We start from the raw sequence: 27391 nt of genomic DNA, 5'->3' as shown, positions 1-27391 counted from the left end.
ACCTCTTTGTGTCTGTTTCTGTGTTTTAGGAAAGTCAGCTTTACCTCTTGCTCTTGAAAGTAGTGGTCGGGATGTGCACTTTTAACTAGGTGGCACTTGTCCTCCTCCATAGGGATGCACAGCCACTGTGGAGACTGGGAATGGCCAGAGCCATTGCAAAAAACTCAAGCAGACTGAACGGGCCACAGTGCCATAAGTGCTGGTCCTCTTCCACTGGGGATTCACATCTGCCACAGAGACCTGGGCCAGTTACTCAACACAACATGGTGGTCAGGGGGTGCAATTTTAAGAAGGTGTGCTCATTCTCTGTGGGATATCGATAGACCCAATGTTGGCAAAGTTTGCATGGGTCCTCTGCAGTGGGCATCTATATCACCAGGATTGAGGCAGGTCTGGCTGGGGGTTTGTGCTGTTGGTGTAGGTCAGTTAGGTAGCAAGTGTTGGTGCTTCTCTGGTTCCCCACAGGTGACTGTGCATTTATGATGTTGGGCCAGGGAGGGAAACATTGCCTGCCAACTCCTTTGTTCCTGGTGAAGTCCCTCAGTGAACTCTGAGATTAGTAACTAGCTCTCCTTCTTGTAACCCAAGTGCTTTTCAAACTGCTGCTTCCAAGCTGTATCTCCACAGGCTGTTTTTTGTGCTGTTTCTTTAAGGATAGGCGCTTAGCTTCCCATTGCCATCTCAGAGCCAAGCCTGCTGATTTTTTATAGTTCTAGGATTTAATTCCTGCTGGTTGTAAGCACTCACCAAATTTGGCCCCTCTGATTTTCAAAGCTAAATTCTGTGGTGATTTGTCTTCACTTTCTAGGTGCCACAGTGTGCTAGTCTGTTTCTTGCTCCTCTCTGTGCACGCAGCTCCCCCCACCCCCCACCCATCCAGCATTCAGACCTGCAGGGTTTAGGTTCTCACCAAATCTTTGCCTTTCCTATCCTCTTTAATGTGTCCTCTTCTCTACATTTAGTTGTGGAGTTATTTTGCCAGTCTTTGGGTCCTTTTCTGGGTTTTTTGCCCTGGGCTAAGTGTTATCTAATTGTATCCTTGGGAAGAGGTGAGTTTAGAGTCTTCCTCCTCCACCATATCTCCGTGAAGTCCCTATTGATGGCTTCTTTTATACCCTTTTTTGCTTTAGAATGTTGGTTGCTATGTTATTTTATGTGCAGATGCTCAAAGCTATTTTATTTTCATTCTGAGCATGGCTTTTAGCACTAAAAAGTGTTCTTACTCTCATGTAGTGCTTTTGGGCTTGAAATTTTCTTTGTCTGATATTGATTCCTTTTGCCTAGTAGATATTTGCCCATTCCTAAATATTCCTCTTTTTCATTACTTCCCTTTGGCTGATGTCTCTCCCTTATGTTTTGACCTTTCCTTTCCTAGGAGCAATATATTTCCATGACTTCCTTTTGAAGATCACTTAGAACACTCTTCCAAAAGTGCTCTGGTTTACCGTGTTTTTCAGTATTTTTATACTTTGTGTAGACTTTGTCTTTCTGGTGCTAGTTTTAGATTAATTTTATGCCTCTAGACCCCTTACTTTCTTATGAACATACTTTTTCCAGCATTGCACTTTCTCCCTGCAATGGTTTGTGGAGAAGGAATATTAGCGATAGCTCCCTGGGATTTGGTGTCCATTTTTCTACTTTCAGGTGATTTGGAATTTGGCTATTCTCTATATATTTGTTATGTGGGGTACATGGCTTTGTGTAGCCCTGTTTTTTTCTGGTGGTTGCATGTTGTTTTATGGAGTATGTGTAGGGAGATGTAGATTTACATGTCCAGCATTACCTTGACATAAGCATTTTCTCATATAGTTAAAAATACTTTGTAAATAATTGAATGGCTACATAATATTGTGGTAAATAAAAGAACCAATGTTTATCAAATCATTTCCTTCCTTTTGAGCATTCAACTTGCTTCCTTTTTTTGTGATGACATATTTGTAGAATAAATTGTAATGTATACTTTGGGTAGATTTGCTGAAGTAGAATTATTGCTCTAGGGTTATAAATGTTATTAATAATCTTTCTATAATTTGAATCTAAGAGAACCAGTAGGCCACAGATGGATTTACTTTAAGCTGATAAGGTAGTTTCCACCTTTTTATGAGGTCACACCCCTCTTTCCTACATATACAACAGGATCCAGGTCTGAAATAGTTGGGAGGCACCAGTGTGGCTATTTTTGGAGTTTATAACCAGTATCTCTGCCAATTAATGGAAATTGTGCCATTACTAATTATTAAGTATTTGAACATGTTCCCCTGCCATAGTTTATATAACATTTGTTCTTCTACAGGTGGATTTTCTTTTTATCACTGCACTGGTGACACACGCATCTTATATACAGCAACAATAAAAGAACAAGTGACCTTTCTTTTAGCTATTCTTTAGTCTGGCATTTCTGGGTTTTATATGAGGATGAGTAAGATCCTAAAATACAGCTATCAAAACTGTAACTTCATGAAACTGATCAATTCTCACATTAGTAATTGCTGCTTTTCAGCTAGCATCAGAGCCTGATGGGCTCATTTCTGACTACACTTTCTATTAATCACGTCTGTTGCATCATCTCACTTGATCAGTTTTATCAACTATAAGCCATCAAAACTGATCTTACTATTTATGCAACCAGGATTTTCACAGTAATATATTATTAACTTTTATTTTTAATTAATTGGGACACTCTGGCATAACTCATGTGTTTCAGAAGAACCATTGTAACTTTCTTGCTGTTATGGGTTGTTGAGTTTTTTGTTTTTGTTTTGGATTTGGTTTTGGTTTTGTTGTTGTTGTTTTGCCTCTACATGTAACAAAAGATCATGGTACTCATTTGAAGTGTTGGTTAGAACTTTGTTCAAGATATTGCTATGATTATTTTTACTCCCAATCTGATTATCTATCACATTACATGACAGAAAGCCAGCCTCAGCCTACAATCATCTTTGAGAAATTGTTATTAAGCAAACAAATGAACAAACAAATTCATAGGTCTAATTCTAGACTCAATGATTCGGTCTCTTGAGATCCAGGGATCAACATTTTTGCAAGGCTCCCCAATAAAATTTGTTGCAGTTTGGCACCTTACTATAGGCTCATTTTGAGAATGCATACTTTCATTTTAGTGCATGCTCCACATCAAGTCATGACCCCAGTACAGGTCTCAAGTGGTCATCTCTATTCCAGTTTCTAGAACTTGACACCTTTGCAATATACCCATAGTATGCTCCAGGGTGCATTCAAAACTTTATTTTCTAGCATGCTCAAAAAGTCATTCCCTAACTAAGTATATTGTTCCATTATGAGATAGGGATCTAACTTTTCCCCTAAAGAGTTAATTTTTTTAAAATTCCATGTGTTGAACACATCTTATTAACTAATTTATAATTCTGTTTTTATTGTGTGTTAGGTTGTTGTATTTACATGATTTTTTTTCCTGGACTTTTCATTTTTTCTACTTGTATGACTGTTCTTATACTAGTATGATCTTGCTACAATTGTAGCATCACTAATCATTTTCTTATCAAGTAACACAAATTCTCATTTATTCTTTTTTGAAGGAATTATTTTAGTCGTTTGTCTTAGTTCATTGTCTTGTGTAAACTTTAGCATGTTCCAGGAAACTTTAGCATCTTCCTTATCCATAGAGCACTTATACAACTCAACACCAAAAGAGCAAACTATGGAATTAAAAATGGGCAGAGGAAGTAAATAGACATTTTTTTTTCCTAAAGAAGATATACAGATGGCCAACAGACATGAAAAGATGCTCCACACCACTAATCATCAGGGAAATGCAAATAAGTACCACAATAAGGTATAACATTATACCTGTTAGAATGGCTAAAATAAAAAAGACAAGAAATAACAAATGTTGGTGAGGATGTGGAGACAAAGGAACCCTCCTCATACACTGTTGGTGGGAATGCAAATTGGTACAGCCACTGTGGAAAATAGTATGGAGATTTCTCAAAAAAATTAAAAATGGGGTTAGACTTTTAAGTTGATTCTGGAAAGAGTTAATTTTGGGGGCTCTAGTGATGGAATGAATGTGTTTTACATGTAACAAGGACACAGATTCTGAGGAAACAGAGGTGGAATGCTATGGTTTGAATATGTCCCCCTAAAATTCATGTTGAATCTTAACCCCCCAAAGTGATAGTATTTGGAGTTGAGCGTTTGGGATGTGATTAGTACTCTTATAAGAGACTCCAGAGAGATCCTTGTCCCTTCCGCCATGTGAGGGCACATTGGATAGTTTGTGGGCTGCAGCTTCGAAGAGGGTCTTATTGACCTGACCAGACCATATATCCTGATTTTGGACTTCCAGCCTCCAGAACAGTGAAAATAGCTTTATGTCATTTATCAGCTACCCAGTCTATGGTAATTTGTTATAGTAGCCTGAACTAAGACACTCATTTTCTTCCTTGATTACTATAGAATTATAATGAGTTTGAAGTTGGATAGTGTCACTCTTCAGACTTTATTTTTCTCCCCCATTATTACATTGCCTATTCTGTATCTATTGTGTTTTCATATAAACTTTCATGTCACTTATTGATGTCCATAAATTAACTTGCTTGGATTTTATTTATATTTCATTTAATAAATAAAATCATTGGAAAGCTGGGAAGAAAGACATATTGAGTCTTCCTATCCATGTATATGGACTATCTGCCCATTTATTTAGATCTGTATTTTATCAAGATTTTGCAGTCTTCATATAGATCTTGCACATCTCTTATTGTATTTATACCTAAGTTTTTCATTTTATGGTGCTAACATAAATGGCATTATGTATTTAATTTCATATTCAAATTGTTTATTGTTGGTATATGAAAAGGCAGTTGACTTTTGCTTATTAACCTTGTATCCTGCAGTTTTTCTATAATTTTTCATTACTTCCAGGATTTTTGTTGTTCCTTTTTTTTCAGATTCATTTCATTTTATTATTTTTTTAAATTTAAATCTAGGTTAGTTAACATATAGTATAATAATGATTTTAGGAATAGAATTTACTAATTCATTACATATAACACCCAGTGCTCAATCCAACAAGTGTCCTCCTTAATGCCCCTTGTCCATTTAGCCCATCCCCGTATCCGTAACCCCTTTAGCAGCCTCAGTTTGTTCTCTGTTTTTAGCAGTCTTTTATGGTTTGCCTCCTTCTCTGTTTTTTTATTCCATTACTTAATGTTCATCTTTTGTGTATTTTAAATTCCACATATGAGTGAAATTGTGTATTTGTCTTTCTCTGACTGAGTTATTTTGCTTAGCATAATGCACTACTTCCATCCATATTGTTGCTAAAGGCAAAATTTTATTCTTTGTCATCGCCAAGTCAAATTCCATTGTGTATATATATACCACATCTACTTTATCCATTCATCAGTCGATGGACATTTGGGCCCTTTCCACACTTTGATTCTTGCTGATAGTGCTGCTATAAACACTGCGGTGCATGTGCCCTTCAAAACAGCAGTCCTATAACCTTTGGATAAATACCTAGTAGTGTAATTGCTAGGTCATAGGGTAGTTCTATCTTTAATTTTTTGAGGAATCTCTATACTATTTTCCAGGGTAGCTGCACCAGTTTGCATTCCCACCAGCAGTGTGAAAGGTTTACTCTTTCTCCACATCCTCACCAACATCTGTTGTTGTCTGAGTTGTTAATGTTAGCCATTCTGACAGGTGTGAGGTGGTATCTCATTGTGGTTTTGATTTCCCTGCTGATGAGTGATGTTGAGCATCTTTTCATGTGTCTGTTAGGCATCTGGATGTCTTCTTTGGAAAAGTGTCTATTTTAGTCTTTTGCCCCTTCTTCACTGGATTATTTGGTTTTTTTTGGGTGTTGAGTTTGATAAGTTCATTATAGATTTGGGTACTAACACTTTTTCTGATATGTCATTTGTCATATGTCATTTGTCTTCTCCCATTCCATTGGTTGCCTTTTAGTTTTGCTGATTGTTTGCTTTGCTGTGCAGAAACTTTTTATCTTGAAGAGGTCCCAATAGTTCATTTTTTGCTTTTATTGACCTTGCCTTGGAGACATGTCAAGTAAGAAATTGCTGTGGCTGATGTCAAAGATGTTGCCTGTTTTCTCCTCTTGGATTTTGATGGCTTCTTGTCTTCCACTTTGGTCTTTCATCCATTTTGAGTTTATTTTTGTGTATGGTTTAAGAAAGTGGTCCAGATTCATTCTTCTGCATGTCATTATCCAAGTTTTCCAGCACCATTTGCTGAAGACACTTGCCTTTTTTCCATTGAATATTCTTTCCTGTTTTATCAAAATTAGTTGGCAATACATTTGTGGGTCTATTTCTGGGTCCTCTATTCCGTTCCATTGATCTGTGTGTCTGTTTTTGTGCCAGGACCATAGTGTCTTGATGATTACAGCTTTGTAATAGAGCTTGAGGTCCATAAATGTGATACCTCCAGCTTTGGTTTTTTTTTTTTTTTCAGGATTGCTTTGGCTATTCGGGGTCTTTTCTGGTTCCATACAAATTTTAGGATTATTTGTTCTAGCTCTGTGAAGAATGCTGGTGTTATTTTGATAAGATTGCATTGAGTGTGTAGATTGCTTTGGGCAATACCAACATTTTAACAATATTTTTCCAATTCATGAGCATGGTATGTTTTTCCATTTTTTTTGTGTCTTCTTCAATTTCTTTCATAAACTTTCTATAGTTTTCAGTGTATAGATTTTTCACCTCTTTGGTTAGGTTTATTCCTAGGCATTTTATGTTTTTTGGTGCAATTGTAAATGGGATTGATTCCTTGATTTCTCTTTCTGTCGCTTCACTGTTGGTGTATAGGATTTCAACTGATTTCTGTACATTGATTTTATATCCCGTGACTTTGCTGAATCCATGTATCAGTTATAGCAGTTTTTGGTGGAGTCTTTTGGGTTTTCCACATAAGAGTATCTTGTCATCTATGAAGAGTGAAAGTTTGACTTCCTCCTTGCCAATTCTGATGCATTTTATTTCTTTGTGTTGTCTAATTCCTGAGGCTGAGACTTCCAACATTATGCTGAATAAGAGTGGTCAGAGTGGACATCCTAGTCGTGTTCCTGACATTGGGAGGAAACCTCTGTTTTTCTTCGCATTGACAATGATATTAGTAGTAGGTCTTTCGTATATGACCTTTATGATGTTGAGGTATGATCCTTCTATCCCTACTTTCTTGAGGGTTTTTATCAAGAAAGGATGCTGTATTTTGTCAGATCCTTCCTCTGCATCTATTGAGAGGATCATATGGTTGTTATCCTATCTTTTGTCAAGGTGATGTATCACATTGATTGATTTTCAAATATTGAACCATCCCTGTGTCCAAAGAATAAATCCCACTTGATCCTGGTGAATAATTATTTTAATGTATTGTTGGATCCAGTTTGCTCATATCTTGTTGAGAATTTTTGCATGTTCAACAGGAAATTGGTTTCTAGTTCTCCTTTTTAGTGATATCTTTGTTATTGGAATCAAGGTAATGCTGGTCTCATAGAATCAGTTTGGAAGTTTTACTTCCATTTCTACTTTTTTTGGAACATATTCAAAAGAATAGGTGTTAACTCTTCTTTAAATGTTTTGTAGAATTCCTCTGGAAAGCCATCTGGACGTGAACTCTTGTTGGGATATTTTTGATTACTAATTCAATTTATTTACTGGTTATGAGTCTGTTCAAAATTTCTATTTCTAGTTTCAGTTTTGGTAGTTTATATGTTTCTAGTAATTTGTCCATTTCTTCCAGATTGCCCAATTTGTTGGCATATAATTGCTCATAATATTCTCTTATTATTGTTTGTGTTTCTGTGGTGTTCATTGTGATGTCTCCTCTTTCATTCATGATTATATTTATTTGAGTTCTTACTTTTTTTCCTTACAGAAAGGGCTTTTTTCAACCCCAGCTAGTATTCTTATTATCATGGTTGTAAATTGTAGTTCAAACATCTTGCCTATATCTGTGTTGATTAAGACCCTGGCTGTCATTTCTTCCTGTTCTTTTCTGGGGGTAAATTACATCATTTTGTCACTTTGGAGGAAGAAAAAAAATTAATAAAATTAAAATTAAAAAATTAAAAACCAACCACAAAATCAAATAAAAGAAACTAGATCATTGGTGTATTTTGTTCTGCTTGTTGTAATAAGCTTGATAGAATAGAGAAAAAATGGAAAGAAAGGAAAAAAAGGTAAGAAAAATTTAAAAATTAAAAAATATATGATAAAAGAATAAAATGAAATAAAATGAATAGAATAAAATATAATAAAGTAAAAGATAATTTTAAAAATTAAGAAAAAGAAAATAAAAAATAATTTTTTCTCTTTCTGTATCCAAGATAAAGGAAGAAAAAAACACAACTTAAACAAAAACAGAAGCAAAATACCGAACTAAAAAATGAGCCAGTAAACAGAATGAAACTTGAATGAAGTTACATCCACTTTCCCCTAGAACTGACACTATCAAGCACTCTATAGTCCATGTTCATACACTAAGCAGATGGAGGGACTTATGTTGGTCTTCTAGGGTATTGTGCTTGGAGGGTGCAGTTGGGTGGAGGTTGGTGTAATGGCTCTGTTCTCCACTAGGTGGCACTGCATATCTTACTGGGGTGGATCAGTGTGGTGCACATATGAGTGAGCATGAATGCGCATGCTCATGCTCGAGAAAGGTGGAAACGTCTTCACCCAATTCCCTAGTCTCTGGCCCAGGGACTTTACGCTCTCACTGACTCATGATTTACCATCCTTCCTTTGTATCAGGTCTCTGTCCACTCCCTGTCTCTACCCTGTCCATGTCCAAGCCATCCACCTGCAAGGTGGCACCTCCCTCCAGAGTTTTATCTTAGATGGGGCTGTGTTTCAAACCCCACACTTCAGAGACCCCTGTGGCTTGAACCCACACTGACTCTCTGGCAGAGGGTCTCACTGAGCAATGGCCAGTGATGCTGGCTTACCCCAGAGAATGTTCATGCAATCACGCAGTGGCAGAGATTCAGAGACTGTGGTGAATCACAACACACAGGTTGTGCCAGGTTTCACAGTATCCTGGCATCTATGTCCCAGTACCAGCAAACATGGATGCTCTCGGGGTCTCCTGGGACCTTTACGTGTGGCAAAGCTGTATGGTTTCTACCAAAGGGTTCTCTAAGCAGGGGAAACAGTTCTCCCCATGTGGCACACGGACCTCTCAGACCCCTCTGCTTGTTCCAGGAGATTTGCCCTATTTCCTCATTAGGGTACTGCCAGGCACTGAGCTCCAGAACTTCAGACTCTGACCTCCACTGTTTATAGAATCCTGGTGGTATTGAAACCTTCTCCTTTCTTCCTGTCAGTGGTTTTGGGGAACAGATTTCTTGTTTTCATCCCCTGTGAGTGTTTTCACTCTTTCTCTCTCTTTCTCTTCAGCTGCTTTCAGGGGAGTGTTTTTCCTGCACTCTCCTTATGTGCTTCACTCTCCCCCTTTCTCTGTTGTCTCTCTGCAAAAACAGTTCCCTACCCTCCAAGGCTTTTCTGTCCCCTAGTTCAACTCTCCTCTCCGCACTCTGTACCTGCCAAGTTCTGTGGTTCAAGTTTTGCAGATTTTTGTGTTTAATACTCAGATCAGTTTCCAAGGTGTGCAAAAATGGTTTGGTGCTGATCTAGCTGTGTTTCAGGTATGAGACAAGGTAAGGGTTTCCATGCTTCTTCGCTATCTTCTCTTCTCCCTGGATTTTTGTTGTTCTTGTTAACTGTTTGGGATGTTCTGCATAGACAGTCATTATATCTGTAACAAAGGCAATTTTCATTTTTCCTTCCCAAACTGTATACCTTATACTCCCTTTTCTTATTTTATTAACTAAGATTTCCAGTTTGATGTTTAATAGGAGTGGTGAGAGAGGACATCTTTGCTTTGTTCCTGATCTTTGGAGAAAAGCATTCTATCTTTCACTGTTAAGTATATGTTAGCTTCCTGGTTTTTGTAGATGCTCTTTATCAAATTGAGTTCATTTCTATCACTAGTTTCCTGATGGTTTTTTATTGTGAATGAGTATTGCATTTTTCAAATGCTTTTTCTGCATCTATTAATACAATCATATGCTTACTCTAAAGAAGAACTAACCTATTGATGTGATGAATTACAGTAATTGATTTTTGAAAATTGAATCAGCGTTACATACCTGCAATTAATCCCACTTGTTCATGGGTTTTATACTATGTTGTATTCTATTTGTTAATATTTAATTCAGGATTTTGCATTTTCATGAGAGATATTTCATTTGTTGTTTTCCTTCATCACAATGACTTTTGTGGTTTTGGTATTCAAGTAATGCTGGTCTCAAAGAATGATTTAGGAAATATTCCCTTTGCTTCTATTTTCTGGAAAACATTATATAGGAATGATATGTTTTGTTTTGTTTTGTTTTTCATTAAATGTTTTGGCAGATTTACCAGGGAATCCCTCTGGACCCGGTGGTTTCTGTTTTAGCATGTAATTCATTTCTGACTCAGTTTTTTTTTTTTTTAATAGCTACCAATCTATTCAGATTGTCTATATCCTTATGTTTGTATTTTGGTAAATTTCATCTTTGTAGGAACTGGTCCATTTCATCAAGATTATCAAATTTATAGGCATAGAACTATTCATAATATTTCTCTATTTTTTCTTTCAATGTCCACAGGATCAGTAGTTGATTATCTCTCTTCTGATATTAGTTATTTATGTCTTCTCTTTTTTTCTAAATTAAACTGGCTAGAGGTTTACCTTTATTTTGAATTTTTTCAAAGAGCCATCTTTTGGTTTTATTGATTTTCTCTATTGATTTCCTATTTCAATTTCATGGATTTTTACTCTAACTTTTATTATTTCTTTCCTTCTGCTTCCTTTGGGGTTGCTCTTCTTTTTGTAGTTTCATAAGGTGGAAGTTGAGGTGATTCATTTTAGCTCATCCCTCTTTTTTTAAATATATGCATTCAGTGCTATGTATTTCCTTTAAAGCATTGCTTTTGCTACACCCCACAAATTTTTATAACTTGTATTTGTATTTTCCTTTCACTTGAAATATTTTAAAATTTCTCTTGAGATTTATTTTTTGACTCACCTAAATAACTTGAATTGTGTTGTTTAATCTCCATGAATTTGGGGATTTTTCAGGTATCTTACTGTTATTGATTTCTAGTTTAATTTCATTTTCTGAGAGCATATTTTATGTGATTTCTGTTCTAAATATGTTCAGGTATGTTTTTTTGCCCTGACTGTGGTCTGTCTTGGTGAATGTTCTATACGGACTTGAGAAGAATGTTTATCCTGCTATTGTTAGATGAAGTAGTCTACAAATGTCTATTAGGTCCAAATGGTCAGTGGTCTTATTTAGTTCAATTGTATACTTTCCAACTTTCTGCCTATTGCGTCTGTCTGAAGGAGGTGTGTTGAAGTCTTTAGCGATAATAGTAGATTCATTTTCTTGCAGTTTTATCAGTTTTTGCCTCACATATTTGGATACTTTGTTGTTGGATGCATACCTGTTAAGAAATGTTCAGTCTTCCTTGAGAATCGCTCCTTTTTATGTTATGCCCCTCTTTATACCTTATAATTTTTCTTGATCTGAAGTCTGCATTGTTTGAAATGAATACAGCTACTCCAGCTTTCTTTTGATTATTGTTAGTATGACATACCTGTTTCTATCCATTAATTTTTAATCTATATGTGTCTTTATATCTAAAGTTGGTTTCTTGTAGACAATATATAATTGAGTCTTGTTTTTTAATACACTCTTGACAGTCTATATCTTGTAATTAACATATTTGTACCACTTATATTTAAAGTTATTATTGATATAGCTGGATTAGTATCTACCATATTTGTTATGGTTTTCTATTCATTGTCTTTCTTATTTGCTTATTTTTTGTCTCCCACTCTTTTTCTTCCTTCTCTGGGTTTAACTGAGTACTTTGTATGATTTCTCTTCTGTTAGCATATCAATTATATTTTTTTAAAAACTTTTTTTTTAGTGGTTGCCCTTATATTTTTAATATACATTCATGTTATTCAGATCCTCTCTCAAATAACACTATGCTACTACACAAGTAGTGCCAGTAACTTATGACAAAGTATTATTCTTAATTACTGTCTCTAATCCTCATTAATATTATTATCATTCATTTCACTTTTTCATAAGCTATAATTACTGGATACATTGTTTATATTATTTTGAACTTTTACCTGTTAGGCCAAGAAAGATTAAGTCAAATACAAAGTTTTATTTACCATCATTAATTCCTCCTCTAATGCTCTTTCTTTCTTCATATAGATCTGAGTTTTTGACCTCATCTTTATTGTGAAGAACTTCTTTTAATGTCTTTTGCAAGGCAGGTCTACCGTTGACAGAGTTCCTCCATATTTCTGTATCTGAAAAAGTCTTTATTTCTCCTTCACTTTTAAAAGATAATTTTACTGGGTACAGAATTCAGGCTGGTCTTCTTTACTTTGAATACTTTAAATATTTCACTCCATTCTCTTCTTGTTTGCATGGTTTCTGAAAGATGAGTATGATGTAATTCTTATCCTTCTCCAACTTTGGCAAAATCATTTTTGTTTTTGGTTTTGTTTTCCTTCTGACTTCTATCAAGATGTTTTGTCTTTGATTTTGTTTAGTTGGATATGTTATACCTAAGTGTGGATTGTTTTGGTGTATAACCTGCTTGGTGTTTTCTGAGCTTACTGGATCTGTGCTTTGATGTTTATCATTGGTTTGGGGAAATTTTCAATCATTATTGCTTCAGATATTTCTGCTATTCCTTTTTTTCTTTCTTCTTCTGATTTTCCCCTTACATGTACGTTACACCTTTTGTTATTATGTTACAGTTCTTGGATATTCTGTCTTTTTCTTTCTTTTTCCTCTTTTCTTTTCAAAATTTCTATTGACATTTCTTCAGACTCACTGATTATTTCCTCAGCTGTGTCCAATTCATAGATGAGCTCATTAAGGGAATTCTTCATTTATGTTATGGTGTTTTTGATTTATAGAATTTCCTTTTGGTTCTTAAAGCTTCTATCTCTCTGCTTACCTAATTTATCTCCTTTTTTATGTTGTCCATTTATCCGTTACAGTCCATAGCATATTAATCATACTTGTTTAATATTCCCAGTCTGATAATTCCAACATCTCTGCCGTATCTGAGCCTGGTTCTGATGCTTGCTATGCTATGTCTCTTCAAACTGTGTTTTTGTTTTTGTTTTTGGTCTTTTGTCTTTAGTATGTCTTACAATTTTTGTTGTAAGCTTGACATGATGTAATGATAAAAAGAACTGAAGTGAATAAGCCTATCCTGTGAGGTTTTGTTTAGCTGCTAGAATTTAGCCTGTGTTTATGTTTGCTGTAACCATATGTGTCAGAGGCTACAGTTATCTCTGATGACCTTGTTTTTATTTCCTCTGTTGTCTTCGGTTTTCCCTAGAGACTTCTTAAATATTACCTAAGAAGCACAGTTCTTTTAGTTGCATTCCCCTGTTACTATTCAAGAGGACTATTGATGTGGTGGTAATTTGTGGGGGGATCCTATATCCTATATCCTATATCCTATATCCTATATCCTATAATCCTATCATTATGTCTTTTAGTGAGTCTCTGCCACTGGCCAGTGACCTTCACAAGTACTTCTCAGTATAATTTCGGTTTTCCCCCTTAGACACGAAGGCAGTCCAGGTATGGAGTTGGGTATTTTAATTTTCCTAGTTCAGTTAAGTTCTAGTAAAAGCCCATCACATTAGGATCTGGTAAAATAGTTTCTCTTAATGGTAGGCTTCACTAAGAAGAATGAAATGTGCTGTGAATATTTTTTAAAGAGCTACTTTTCCTCTTTTGCCCTCTCAGAAGCACAGAAACATGAGTAAATTTTTCTCACATCTTCACCTTGAGAACTTGATAGGGCTCCTGGAAGTAAAATTCACAAAAGTGTGGAAGTCCCCATAGGACCAGGCCCCCTGAGAATTTTTAACTCTCAAACCTGTCCACACTGAACCTCTAGCAATTCATCAATTGCAGATTAGGTTTTCCTAAACTTGTACTGGTTCCCAAGGAATTTTCTGCTCCTGGGCTCCTGCTCTAATAAGTTTTGATTTTTTGTATATGCCTGTCTATTTCTTCAGTTTGGGGACAGTAGTTCAATGACCTCAGTTCTCTGATAGATCTAAGAGGAGTTGATTTTCGGTTTATTACACCTTTGTTCTTGTTGTGTGGGTAGAAGAGATGACTTCCAAGCTTGTTACATGACTGACTGGAATGCAAGGAAATTTTTGAGGCATCAAAGACGTTTGTTGCACAAAGTTTTCATCTCTTGAAAACTGGGTAACATAATCATGTTTTAATTAATGAACTTTTTCTTTTAAAGGGGTAAAAAGTAAGAACTTTTGGAACATTAACTTTTTTCATATTTTTTTTTCTCAAATAGATCCTAAATGTCCAGGAGATGTTGATTTTCATTATAGTGACTGGGACATTAAGACAATTACCAGCTCCTTGAAATTCTACCTCAGGTATGCCTGATATGATTTGGAACTTTGTTTTTCACACTTCATGAAATTTGTCTGGGTGGATATTGGAGCTTATGTGGTCATAGTTTCTGGAGGTTGGATAGGAATGCTAAAGAAAAAAAGAGTGAAAAGGATTTCTGTCAAAACAAAGAATGTGCATTAGAAGACATTTAATCTGGGAATTTACGCAAGTGAAGCATCAAAATAATAGGATTGTTATTGAAAAATTGCTTTTTCGTAGGGAAATGATTATTTTAAAAATCATACCCTTAAAATAATGGAGGTTTTCCCATTGTGCATATATGTAATGGTGTCACAATGTGCTCACTAGCTCACTAGTAATATCAGGATTTATGACAATTCAAGGTTGTTAACATGTTTTGGTGAATAATAACTATTTTGAAACATTAAATTGCATTTACACAAACAATACATGTGTTTGTAAGTTTATATGCCATATTCCATGCTTTAATCCATGTAATAGAAATAAAAAAAGAAGAAAGTACAACCATAAAAATGTTAAAACTGAATGAATTGACAGAAGTAGGAAAACAAAATTTACCTTATCAGCAAAATATGGGGATGTGCAATGGTAATAAATATATCATTTAGTTAATTGGCATAAATTTATATTATGTAAAAGTATTTGGGACATATACTTTTAAACTCATTCATTTCTTACTATTCTTTATGTGCAATATTATGTACCATACTTTATTAAATAAATGACTTTTTTTCAATTATTATACTCTTCAGACATTAAGATAGATACTTAAATATCATTAATCCAAAATAAATTGGGTCTCAGATATTGCTGTTAAATGACTTCCTGCTGTAGTATAATCTTAGAACTTTATATAAACATGGATGCTTTTTCCAGGAGTATTTCTCCTACATCTGCAAAAGAAGAAAGGTACTGTTGTCCGAGGGTTTATTCAGTGCTAAGCAGTGTTCTAGTTGCTTACATGGGCAATGTCTTTTTTTTTTTCAATATATGAAATTTATTGTCAAATTGGTTTCCATACAACACCCAGTGCTCATCCCAAAAGGTGCCCTCCTCAATACCCATCACCCACCCTCCCCTCCCTCCCACCCCCCATCAACCCTCAGTTTGTTCTCAGTTTTTAACAGTCTCTTATGCTTTGGCTCTCTCCCACTCTAACCTCTTTTTTTTTTCCTTCCCCTCCCCCATGGGTTTCTGTTAAGTTTCTCAGGATCCCCATAAGAGTGAAAACATATGGTCTCTGTCTTTCTCTGTATGGCTTATTTCACTTAGCATCACACTCTCCAGCTCCATCCACGTTGCTACAAAGGGCCATATTTCGTTCTTTCTCATTGCCACGTAGTACTCCATTGTGTATATAAACCACAATTTCTTTATCCATTCATCAGTTGATGGACATTTAGGCTCTTTCCACAATTTGGCTATTGTTGAGAGTGCTGCTATAAACATTGGGGTACAAGTGCCCCTATGCATCAGTACTCCTGTATCCCTTGGGTAAATTCCTAGCAGTGCTATTGCTGGGTCATAGGGTAGGTCTATTTTTAATTTTTTGAGGAACCTCCACACTGTTTTCCAGAGTGGCTGCAACAGTTTCATTCCCACCAAAGTGCAAGAGGGTTCCCGTTTCTCCACATACTCTCCAGCATCTATAGTCTCCTGATTTGTTCATTTTGGCCACTCTGACTGGCGTGAGGTGATATCTGAGTGTGGTTTTGATTTGTATTTCCCTGATAAGGAGCGACGTTGAGCATCTTTTCATGTGCCTGTTGGCCATCCGGATGTCTTCTTTAGAGAAGTGTCTATTCATGTTTTCTGCCCATTTCTTCACTGGGTTATTTGTTTTTCAGGTGTGGAGTTTGGTGAGCTCTTTATAGATATTGGATACTAGCCCTTTGTCCGATATGTCATTTGCAAATATCTTTTCCCATTCCGTTGGTTGCCTTTTAGTTTTGTTGGTTGTTTCCTTTGCTGTGCCGAAGCTTTTTATCTTCATAACGTCCCAGTAATTCACTTTTGCTTTTAATTCCCTTGCCTTTGGGGATGTGTCGAGTAAGAGATTGTACGGCTGAGGTCAGAGAGGTCTTTTCCCGCTTTCTCCTCTAGGGTTTTGATGGTTTCCTGTCTCACATTCAGGTCCTTTATCCATTTTGAGTTTATTTTTGTGAATGGTGTGAGAAAGTGGTCTAGTTTCAACCTTCTGCATGTTGCTGTCCAGTTCTCCCAGCACCATTTGTTAAAGAGACTGTCTTATTTTCCATTGGATGTTCTTTCCTGCTTTGTCAAAGATGAGTTGGCCATACGTTTGTGGGTCTAGTTCTGGGGTTTCTATTCAATTCCATTGGTCTATGTGTCTGTTTTTATGCCAATACCATGCTGTCTTTATGATGACAGCTTTGTAGTAGAGGCTAAAGTCTGGGATTGTTATGCCTCCTGCTTTGGTCTTCTTCTTCAAGATTACTTTGGCTATTCGGGGCCTTTTGTGGTTCCATATGAATTTTAGAATTGCTTGTTCTAGTTTCGAGAAGACTGCTGGTGCAATTTTGATTGGGATTGCATTGAATGTGTAGATAGCTTTGGATAGTATTGACATTTTGACAATATTTATTCTTCCAATCCATGAGCAGGGAATGTCTTTCCATTTCTTTATATCTTCTTCAATTACCTTCATAAGCTTTCTATAGTTTTCAGCATACAGATCTTTTACATCTTTGGTTAGATTTATTCCTAGGTATTTTATGCTTCTTGGTGCAATTGTGAATGGGATCAGTTTCTTCATTTGTCTTTCTGTTGCTTCATTGTTAGTGTATAAGAATGCAACTGATTTCTGTACATTGATTTTGTATCCTGCAACTTTGCTGAATTCATGTATCAGTTCTAGCAGACTTTTGGTGGAGTCTATCGGATTTTCCATGTATAATATCATGTCATCTGCAAAAAGCGAAAGCTTGACTTCATCTTTGCCAATTTTGATGCCTTTGATTTCCTTTTGTTGTCTGATTGCTGATGCTAGAACTTCCAGCACTATATTAAACAACAGCGGTGACAGTGGGCATCCCTGTCGTGTTCCTGATCTCAGGGAAAAAGCTCTCAGTTTTTCCCCGTTGAGGATGATGTTAGCTGTGGGCTTTTCATAAATGGCCTTTATGATCTTTAAGTATGTTCCTTCTATCCCAACTTTCTCAAGGGTTTTTATTACGAAAGGGTGCTGGATTTTGTCAAAGGCCTTTTCTGCATCGATTGACAGGATCATATGGTTCTTCTCTTTTTTTTTGTTAATGTGATGTATCACGTTGATCGATTTGCGAATGTTGAACCAGCCCTGGGATGCAGAGTTCTAAATATATCTGTCAAGTCCATCTGTTCCAGTGTCGTATTCAGGGCCCTTGTTTCTTTATTGACCGTGTGTCTAGATGATCTATCCATTTCTGTAAGTGGAGTGTTAAAGTCCCCTGCAATTACCACATTCTTATCAATAAGGTTGCTTATGTTTGTGAGTAATTGTTTTATATATTTGGGGCTCCGGTATTCGGCACATAGACATTTATAATTGTTAGCTCTTCCTGATGGATAGACCCTTCTTCATCTCTTGTTACAGCCTTTAATTTAAAGTCTAGTTTGTCTGATAGAAGTATGGCTACTCCAGCTTTCTTTTGGCTTCAGTAGCATGATAAATAATTCTCCATCCCCTCACTCTCAATCTAAAGCTGTCCTCAGATCTAAAATGAGTCTCTTGTAGACAGCAAATATGGATCTTGTTTTTTATCCATTCTGATACCCTATGTCTTTTGGTTGGCACATTTAGTCCATTTACATTCAGTGTTATTATAGAAAGATACGGGTTTAGAGTCATTGTGATGTCTGTATGTTTTATGCTTGTAGAGATGTCTCTGGTATTTTGTCTCACAGGATCCCCCTTAGGATCTCTTGTAGGGCTGGTTTAGTGGTGACGAATTCCTTCAGTTTTTGTTTGTTTGGGAAGACCTTTATCTCTCCTTCTATTCTAAATGACAGACTTGCTGGATAAAGGATTCTCGGCTGCATATTTTTTCTGTTCACCACATTGAAGATCTCGTGCCAATCCTTTCTGGCCTGCCAAGTTTCAAAAGAGAGATCAGTCATGAGTCTTATAGGTCTCCTTTTATAAGTTAGGGCACTTTTATCCCTTGCTGCTTTCAGAATTTTCTCTTTATCCTTGTATTTTGCCAGTTTCACTATGATATGTCGTGCAGAAGATCGATACAAGTTACGTCTGAAGGGAGTTCTCTGTGCCTCTTGGATTTAAATGCCTTTTTCCTTCCCCAGTTCAGGGAAGTTCTCAGCTATTATTTCTTCAAGTACCCCTTCAGCACCTTTCCCTCTCTCTTCCTCCTCTGGGATACCAATTATGCATATATTATTTCTTTTTAGTGTATCACTTAGTTCTCTAATTTTTCCCTCATACTCCTGGATTTTTTTATCTCTCTTTCTCTCAGCTTCCTCTTTTTCCATAACTTTATCTTCTAGTTCACCTATTCTCTCCTCTGCCTCTTCAATCCGAGCCGTCATCGTTTCCATTTTGTTTTCCATTTCGTTTAAAGCGCTTTTCAGCTCCTCGTGACTGTTCCTTAGTCCCTTGATCTCTGTGGCAAGAGATTCTCTGCTGTCCTCTATACTGTTTTCAAGCCCAGCGATTAATTTGATGACTATTATTCTAAATTCACTTTCTGTTATATTATTTAAATCCTTTTTGATCAGTTCATTAGCTGTTGTTATTTCCCGGAGATTCTTCTGAGGGGAATTCTTCCGTTTGGTCATTTTGGATAGTCCCTGGAGTGGTGAGGATCTGCAGGGCACTTCCCCTGTGCTGTGGTGTATAACTGGAGTTGGTGGGCGGGGCCGCAGTCCGACCTGATGTCTGCCCCTAGCCCACCGCTGGGGCCACAGACCGGTGTGTGCCTTCTCTTCCCCTCTCCTAGGGGCGGGATTCACTGTGGGGTGGTGTGGCCCATCTGGGCTACTTGCACACTGCCAGGCTTGTGGGCCTGGGGATCTGGCGTATTAGCTGCGGTGGGTAGGCAAGGTGCACAGGGGCAGGAGGGGCAGGCTTAGCTCGCTTCTCCTTAGGTGATCCACTTCAGGAGGGCCCTGTGGCAGTGGGAGGGAGTCAGATCCGCTGCCGGAGGTTTGGCTCTGCAGAAGCATAGAGTTGGGTATTTGAGCGGAGGGAGCAAGTTCCCTGGCAGGAACTGGTTCCCTTTGGGATTTTGGCTGGGGGATGGGCAGGGGAGATGGTGCTGGCGAGCACCTTTGTTCCCCGCCAAGCTGAGCTCTATCTTCTGGGGGCTCAGCAACTCTCCCTTCCTTTGTCCTCCAGCCTTCCTGCTTTCTGAGCAGAGCTTTTAACTTATGACCTCCCAGATGCTAAGTTGCGCTTGCTGTCGGAAAACACTCTGTCCAGCCCCTCCGCTTTTGCCAGCCAGACTTGGGGGCTCTGCTTGGCCGGCAGGCTGCCCCTCCGCCCCGGCTCCCTCCCGCCAGTCCGTGTAGAGCGCACTGCCTCTCCGCCCTTCCTACTCTCTTCCGTGGGTCTCTTGTCTGCGCTTGGCTCCGGAGACTCCGTTCTGCTAGTCTTCTGGTGGTTTTTGGGTTAGTTAGGCAGGTGTTGGTGGAATCTTAGTGATCAGCAGGATGCACGGTGAGCCCAGCGTCCTCCTATGCCGCCATCTTCCAACTTCTCGGGCAATGTCATTTTTTTTTTACAGTAATCTTATAAGGTAGGTAGTACCATACTCTTTTATAGATGAGAAAATTGAAAGGCACCCCCTTCCCCATTTAGTACTATCCATGCTCACAGCTCATATTACTTGAACCTAAGTATCTTTGACTTGTAGGCCACTTATATTGTAGCATCTTTTTTCCTCTATTTCCTACCCCCAGGGGTTATGGCCTCCTTGGAGTTACTTCGGTAATTTTAGTGAAGATAGAGAGCAATCTACTATGTATGTTTTTAGAATACTGATGATGATAATATTGAGAGTAAATGATTCTGTCTTTAGCCTTCTTCAAAGGAGTCAAGTTTTTTCAAAGATTTATATAGGTTAAATACATCCACACATTATATGTTTTCAAGCTCATCCCATAATAACCAGTGTGGCCCTTTTGAAAGATGGGAGGGTCAGGCCTTAAAGCCTGAATGAGCAATACCCCTAGTAAGAGATTTTTCTTTAAGACTTATGTATGGGCCTTTAATATACACGAGCCAATCAACACCCATTAAATTTCTCAAATACATTAATATTTTCAAAGAGGGCCTCTTCCATTTGTGTTATAGGTACCTGACTCAACCCTTATCTCTAACATTTTCAGAAAAGTACTCCAAAAACTGTCCTCTCTCTCTTATATTTTTAATGTCTCTTTTTCGACTGGCTGTTTCTTCTCAGCATATAAATATGGTACCATAAAGCACATCTCTTTGACTTTGTGTCTTTTTTCATTTATTCATTTTACCATTTACTGGATCAATAAACATTTCCTGTATAGCTAGTCTATGTCTAGCATGGTGCTAAGCAGGAGGCATACAATTGTGAATGGATGTGATCTCTGAATTTAAAAAGGTTATAATCCAGTGAGGGGCAGAAAAAAAAAACAGGTAATCATACAAATATAGCAAACTATAGTAAGTACTCTGAAGGGAAGGCACAAGGTGGTATGAAGGCTTACAACGGGAAGACCTGTTGTATTCTGGGTGTCCGTTTGAACTGAGGTTTAAATTATAATTTGGAGTCAACTGGGAGGAGGCAGTTGCAGACAAAGAGAACTGCATGTGCAAAGGCCTTGAAGCAAAAGAGGGGATGACCTCTTCAAGAAACTACATGTACTAGTATAGGTGGAGTACTGAGTGTAGAGAGGGAGGGAGAGATGTGTAGGAGCCAGACATTGCAAGGCTGTATGGGACATTTTAAGAATTGGAGTATGGATTTATTTTAAAAAGAATGGGAATAAATTGAGAGATTTTAAACAAGTTACATGATGAGGTTTGAATTTTGAAAAAAAAAAATAGAGATCAGATTATAGGGAATCAAAATACGTTGAGTTAGAAACCAATTAGCAGGCTATTGCTGTGGTCCATGAAAAAGATGATGCTTCTTCTTGAAGTAGGGAATAGGAATATAGATTTGTAGAAATAAGCATAATAAAGAAATTTGGGGAGTAAATTTAGATATGAGAATGGGGGAGAGGGAGATAAAAGAATGATTTTCATGTTTCTGACCCATACAGCCAAATGGTGGTCATACATTCAGTGATTTGAGAAACACAAGAAAAAGACTAGATGTAAGGGAGATCGCAAGTTGGGTTTTAGATATTTAAAATTTGGGTGTCTTTGAAGAAATCAGAACAAGGCATTAACCAAGGCATTGCATATATGGGAATAAACTCAGAGAAGAGTTCTGAGCTTGAGCTAAAAATTTTGAATCATTGACAATATAGATGAAAATTGGAGGCAGGATTTTGGATGAGATTGCCTAATAAGAGAGATACTTCATGCCTTCCTATTCAAGCTTCAGTATATGATGTAATATACACTCAGTGTCTCTACTTCTTAACCTCCTAGTTTACTCCTTAACCCATTGTAGTCTCCCTCCCACCAACTCTGCTCCACTGAAGCTGCTCTTGCCAAGGTCACTAGTGACTCCTTCAATGCTAAACACAATGGACAATTGTCAGTCTTTACCTTACTTGATTTCTTTGTAGCATTTGAAGGTGTTACCAAGCCCTCCTTGAAACATTATCTTCTTTTGGATTCTACTGTATCTCTTGCTTTTGGCTTTCCTCACACCTTTTCAACCATTTTAGCAGTTCCCTTTATGGACTTTCTACCTGATATATTCCAGGACTCTCCCCTCTTTTTGCTATACTGGAGGGAGGGAAAATTCAAATATCCACAGGGGCCAGGATGTGAAGATGAATGAAGCAGACTCTTTTCATATTAAACACATTACATATTGAACCTGTATTTGCATAGTGATACCTTTGTTTATGTATAATACGCAATATTATTTACTTCCACAAATAACCATATAGGCCCAATATAGCCAACTCGTTCAGTTTTTCAATAGCATTAGAAAATAATGGATTTTATGTGAAATATTTCAAATTTTTTATATTCCAATGACTGGTTCAATTCCATTTCTTTTTTATACACTATTCTGGACAAATAATAAATTAAAGTCCTCATGTAGCTATTGGCTGTGACTTGGTCATCTCTCCTTGAGCAGTGGTATCTGTTCTCATGGTTTTAATCACTCACCTAGGTTAGTGATTTCCACTTCTCAAATTTAGAAGGAACTCCTTCCATCTGCCTAATAGACATCTCCCTTTGGCTATCCTATAAGTCCCTCTAGCTTAGATCTCCACTTCCTTCTGAATAAATTTCTATTCTATGCAGTCTTCCAAGCCAGATAACTTTCTCCCTCACCAGTATACCCAATGATTGAAGAAGTTCTGTCTTTAATGTCTTTTAAATGATTCTCATCATTTCTTTCTATCCCTGATGCCACTAATTTTGTTTAGGCCTTTATTAACTCTCAACTGGATTATTACAATAATAACAGTGGGAGGAAGTATAACAGTGATTAAGAGCATAGACTCAGGACAGACTGACTAGTTCTGCCATTTACTAGGCATGTGTAGTCTTGGATAAATTAAACTTCTCTGAACCTCAGTTTCCTCATGTATGAAATGGAGATAATAACAATATGCACCTTACAGAGTTGGTATGAGGATTAAATTAGTAAATATATGCACATCGCTTAGAACAATGAAGAGTTTACTATTATTATTATAAGTGAATTACTTCTTCTGAGCCACCCACCACCTACCTTTATTTTATCATCACACTGGTCATTTTACATTGAAAATTTTGTATATGACACTCTTCTCAACTAGACTATTAGCTCCTTGGAGGTTTGGGGTCTCTCTTATTCATCGCTGGATCCCCAACATCTGGTACAATGCTAGGTACCCATAGGTGCTCAGTCATTTTTTTTTTACCAAATAAATCTATTGGGCCTCAATTTTCTCCTCCATTAAACTGGGACTGGAATAACTTCTCCATCTCACAGGATCATTGGAAGGATCAGATGGTAGGACAGATATGAAGCACTTTGAAAACTAAAGAACTATCCAACTGCAAGAACTTTATAGCAGAATTCAGAGTGGGTCTACTTTGGAATTTTTCAGAACTGGTTTGAAACTCCTTTCACTTTTGAGAACTAATTAGAGACCTTACTAGACTAATTTTCCTATACTTTTGCAGGTTTTTCATTGAATTACTAGTAACTAGGATTCCTCTGACAAAGTTTCAGGTGAAGAGAGAAATGTATATGGTCACACTAAGCTATGGGGCTCAGAAACTTAAGCCTTGCTGCCCACAAAACTGAGAATCCAAGGCCTGGCTATTCCCTCCCCAAAGGAACTTACAGTGTTCCTTTATTTCAGGAATCTTTCTGAACCTGTCATGACCTACAGACTTCACAAAGAGCTGGTCTCTGCTGCCAGTAAGTATTTATGTTACTAGTTAATTGTGTTGTCTTGCCTTCTTAATAATGTTCATAGCAATAAACCTAGAAGACTGCTTGAGGGAAAGTGAGGGGAGAAAACAAAAATACATCCACAGATTGCGTCCATTGCTAAATGAGAGTATTCCTGCTTGTTGTCTAACTCAAATGTTCTATTATTTTTCATAAATCAATGTAAGTTGAGTAGTTTGGGCAAAACTGGGTAATATGAGGAATGTAACAGGTATGAGGGCTTTATTGACTATGCCTCTTCTATCAGAACAAGAGCATTGGCTTATGTTACTAGGAGACAACAAAATTGTTCCCTTACAGTTACTGTTTTAGCTTTATTTCATCACTTTGCCTTTTCAAACGTTTTTCAATTGTGCTGTGAACTAATACTCCTAATCTGTTAGTGCTAGCATCACATTTTCTAGATGATAAACCTGAGGGTTAAGGTGAAACATTGCATGGGAAATAAGGCATAAAGAATCACCCTAAAACGTTTGGCAGCTGAAGAAGTATTAAAAATTTTGGCTGAGGCCACTGTATCTATGAGCATCTGTCCCTATCTCTACATGACCTTTCTCTTGCTTGGTACCCTCTGTGGTGTGCAGGAAAAAAGATTCATAGGACTTGTCCTCATAATGAATTTTTGTGGAGGCAAGGGACCTTTGATCTTTACTCTGAGATGTCTCAGTGATTTTCGCATGAACCCAGAGAAAGAGCATACCCCCTATCACCATAAGAAAATGGGTGGGCAAGGGTTTCCAGTGGAAGTTTACATGCAGAACTTTGGGAACAACCTGCTGTACCTAGAACTCTCACTTCCTCAGAGATAGTCTTATGCTCTCATCTTTCTGTTCTGTCATCTACTTCAACTTTATGGGACTATTTCTTTGTTTTTATCTCTCTTTTTGCCTTTTGGTCTCTTTGTCTTTTAGTTTTTTGCTCTCCATCTCAGTTTTTTTTCTTCATCTCTCTTTACCATTATTTCATAGTGCCTATTTATCTCTGTGTCTCTTTTTGTCTCTTTGTGTCTCTAATTGTCTTTGTGTGCATGTGTGTGTGTGAGAGAGAGAGATTGAGAGAGAGAGTTTACTTGATACAGTTGCCCAAAAGGCAAAACTGTCTCTCTCTGTTCTATCTCAGAGTCTGACAACCTGGATTACCGGCTGGGAGCTATTCATTCCTTGGTATATAAGCTACCTGAAAAGAACCGAGAGATGCTGGAACTTATTATAAGACACTTGGTCAAGTAAGTAACTTCTGGATTTTCAGGAGGAGTTGCTATTAAATGACTGGCCCATAGGGTAGTACCGGAGAGGAACTGTTTACCAACTGATTAAGTCCCAGCCACCAGCTGTTTCATCCTGGAAAGCTGAGTGCTCTATGAAGATGATTTTATCTTGAACCTTGTATATATCCTCTCAGGCTCATCATGCATCTCAGTTAAGAGGTAACATGAGGTAAATTGGACTGAACACAGACTTTGCAGTCAGATAAAGTTGGTTTCAAATACCAGCCATACCACTTACTTAATTGTACGATCTTAGATAAACCTCTTAACCTCTGTTTAGTCATCTCTAAAAAGAGAATAGTATTGCCCACCATGAAGGACTGTTCTGTGGATTTGAATGAACACAGGTAAAGTGCATGGCACATAGAAGATTCTCAAGAAATTGGAGTTATTATTAGGATTGTGGTCAACTCTTTGCTTGAGTATGACAAGCAGGAAAGACAAGTATTTGAAAGAGTAGGCCCGGTGATGAGCTCCAAGATAATGGGTTTAAGTGGCATGGGGTGGTGGTGATTTTTGGCCAGAGAGCTTAATGATTGGAATAAAAGTAAGTTGACGTGCCTTGTAAAATACAGCAAGTAGCTCTTGTGAAGCAGTATGGTGCATCAGAAAGCACTCTGTCTAGGGGTCAACAAACCTGTGTTCTGGTGTCAGTTCTGCTACTAGCTTCCTTTTTTAAAGTTTATTTATTTATTTTGAGAGAGACAGAGAGTGTGAGCGTGAGTTGGAGAGAGTCAGAGAGAGAGAGGGAGAGAGAGAGAGAGAGAGAATCCCAAGTAGGCTCCACACTGTCAGCTCAGAGCCCAACACAGGGCTTAATCTCATGAACTAACCCATGAGATCTTGACCTGAGCCAGCTCAAGAGTCTGTTGCCTAAGTGACTGAGCCACACAGGTGCTCTGTTTTGCTACTGGCTTTCTTGATGATCATAAGCAGGTCACTCTCAAGGCTCCTCCTGATATTTTTAAAAGTACAGAAATGAGACAACAAGCTTAGAAAAATCATGATGCATTTTAAGAGTGTCTATTAAAAAATAAAGCTATCATCAAAGTTACAAAAGTACAGTAATTATACATTTTAACCTCATTTGAAGAGGATCTCAAATACCTAAACTTGAAGCCCCAACTTGAAGTTGAGGCTCCAGGCTAAATGATCCTCTTGGTCTCCCCCTATAATAAATTCTGCATCACTGGATCTCAGGTTTCCCTAATGACATAATGAGATACCACCAAGATTCAATGGAGCTCTGACAGTCTATGTATTTTTATACTTCTATAACAAATGAGCATTAAATACACAAAGGAAGATAAATAGGCAGAATTAACAAGAGGATACCTTTTACATTTATTGCCAATGTTTCCAATTTGGGCTAATACAGAACATTAAGAGCAGTTTCTTCCCAAATAGTTGTTTGTGATAATCTCAGTAAAAGTACAACAATCAATACATAAATCATTTGCATATTAATTTGAAGCTGCCCTGGGGGAAAGGGAAATTGAGTTCAAGTTCCACACTGACACTAATTTTGGGTGAACTAAAGAAAGTCCCTCCCACTCTCTGGACATTAGTTTATTCATCTATAATATGAGGGGACTGAACTAGCTAATCTCAAGGGATTATTCCTGCTCTGACATTCTAACAGTCTTGTATGTTTTGGGAGGCAGGGACTCAGTTGAGAATTATCCTACCAGCAGTTAGTAAGAAGCACCTGCTACCATGCACTCAAAGGCTGACTGCTGCCTTATTTCAAGAATTTTGGTCCTTCAAAACTCTAGAACAAAAGGAACAAGAGACACAAACACACAAGGAAGAGAAATAGAAAGACAAATACACTTAGATATATGAAAAACTGCTCAAGTTCACTCATATAAGAAAAATACGAATTAAACCTACACTGAGATGCCATTTTTTGGGAAAAACCTAAGGCATGACTGTATTCTCTGTTGATGAGACATTGGGGCAAATGGATACTGTAATACATTGCTGGTGTTAATGCAATATATACGACAGGAGGAGAATTTGACAATATCTAACAAATCTGTATATTCA

General features: G+C 37.4%; 1 protein-coding gene across 1 annotated transcript in view; it reads left to right on the top strand.

Annotated features, from left to right (window-relative positions):
• The window catches only part of OPHN1 (oligophrenin 1), a 530949-nt gene that overhangs the window by 348682 nt on the left and 154876 nt on the right, over positions 1-27391 (top strand). Inside the window, exons 16-18 of the mRNA XM_049643254.1 lie at positions 14421-14505; positions 23984-24042; positions 25195-25300. Of these exons, the coding sequence (XP_049499211.1) occupies positions 14421-14505; positions 23984-24042; positions 25195-25300 (250 nt within the window). The remainder of the gene's footprint in view (positions 1-14420; positions 14506-23983; positions 24043-25194; positions 25301-27391) is intronic.

The sequence above is a fragment of the Panthera uncia genome, chromosome X (genome assembly GCF_023721935.1).
Source record: "Panthera uncia isolate 11264 chromosome X, Puncia_PCG_1.0, whole genome shotgun sequence".
NCBI lineage: Eukaryota > Metazoa > Chordata > Mammalia > Carnivora > Felidae > Panthera > Panthera uncia.
Note: the sequence above shows the minus strand (reverse complement) of the source record. Positions and strands in the feature narration are given on the sequence as shown.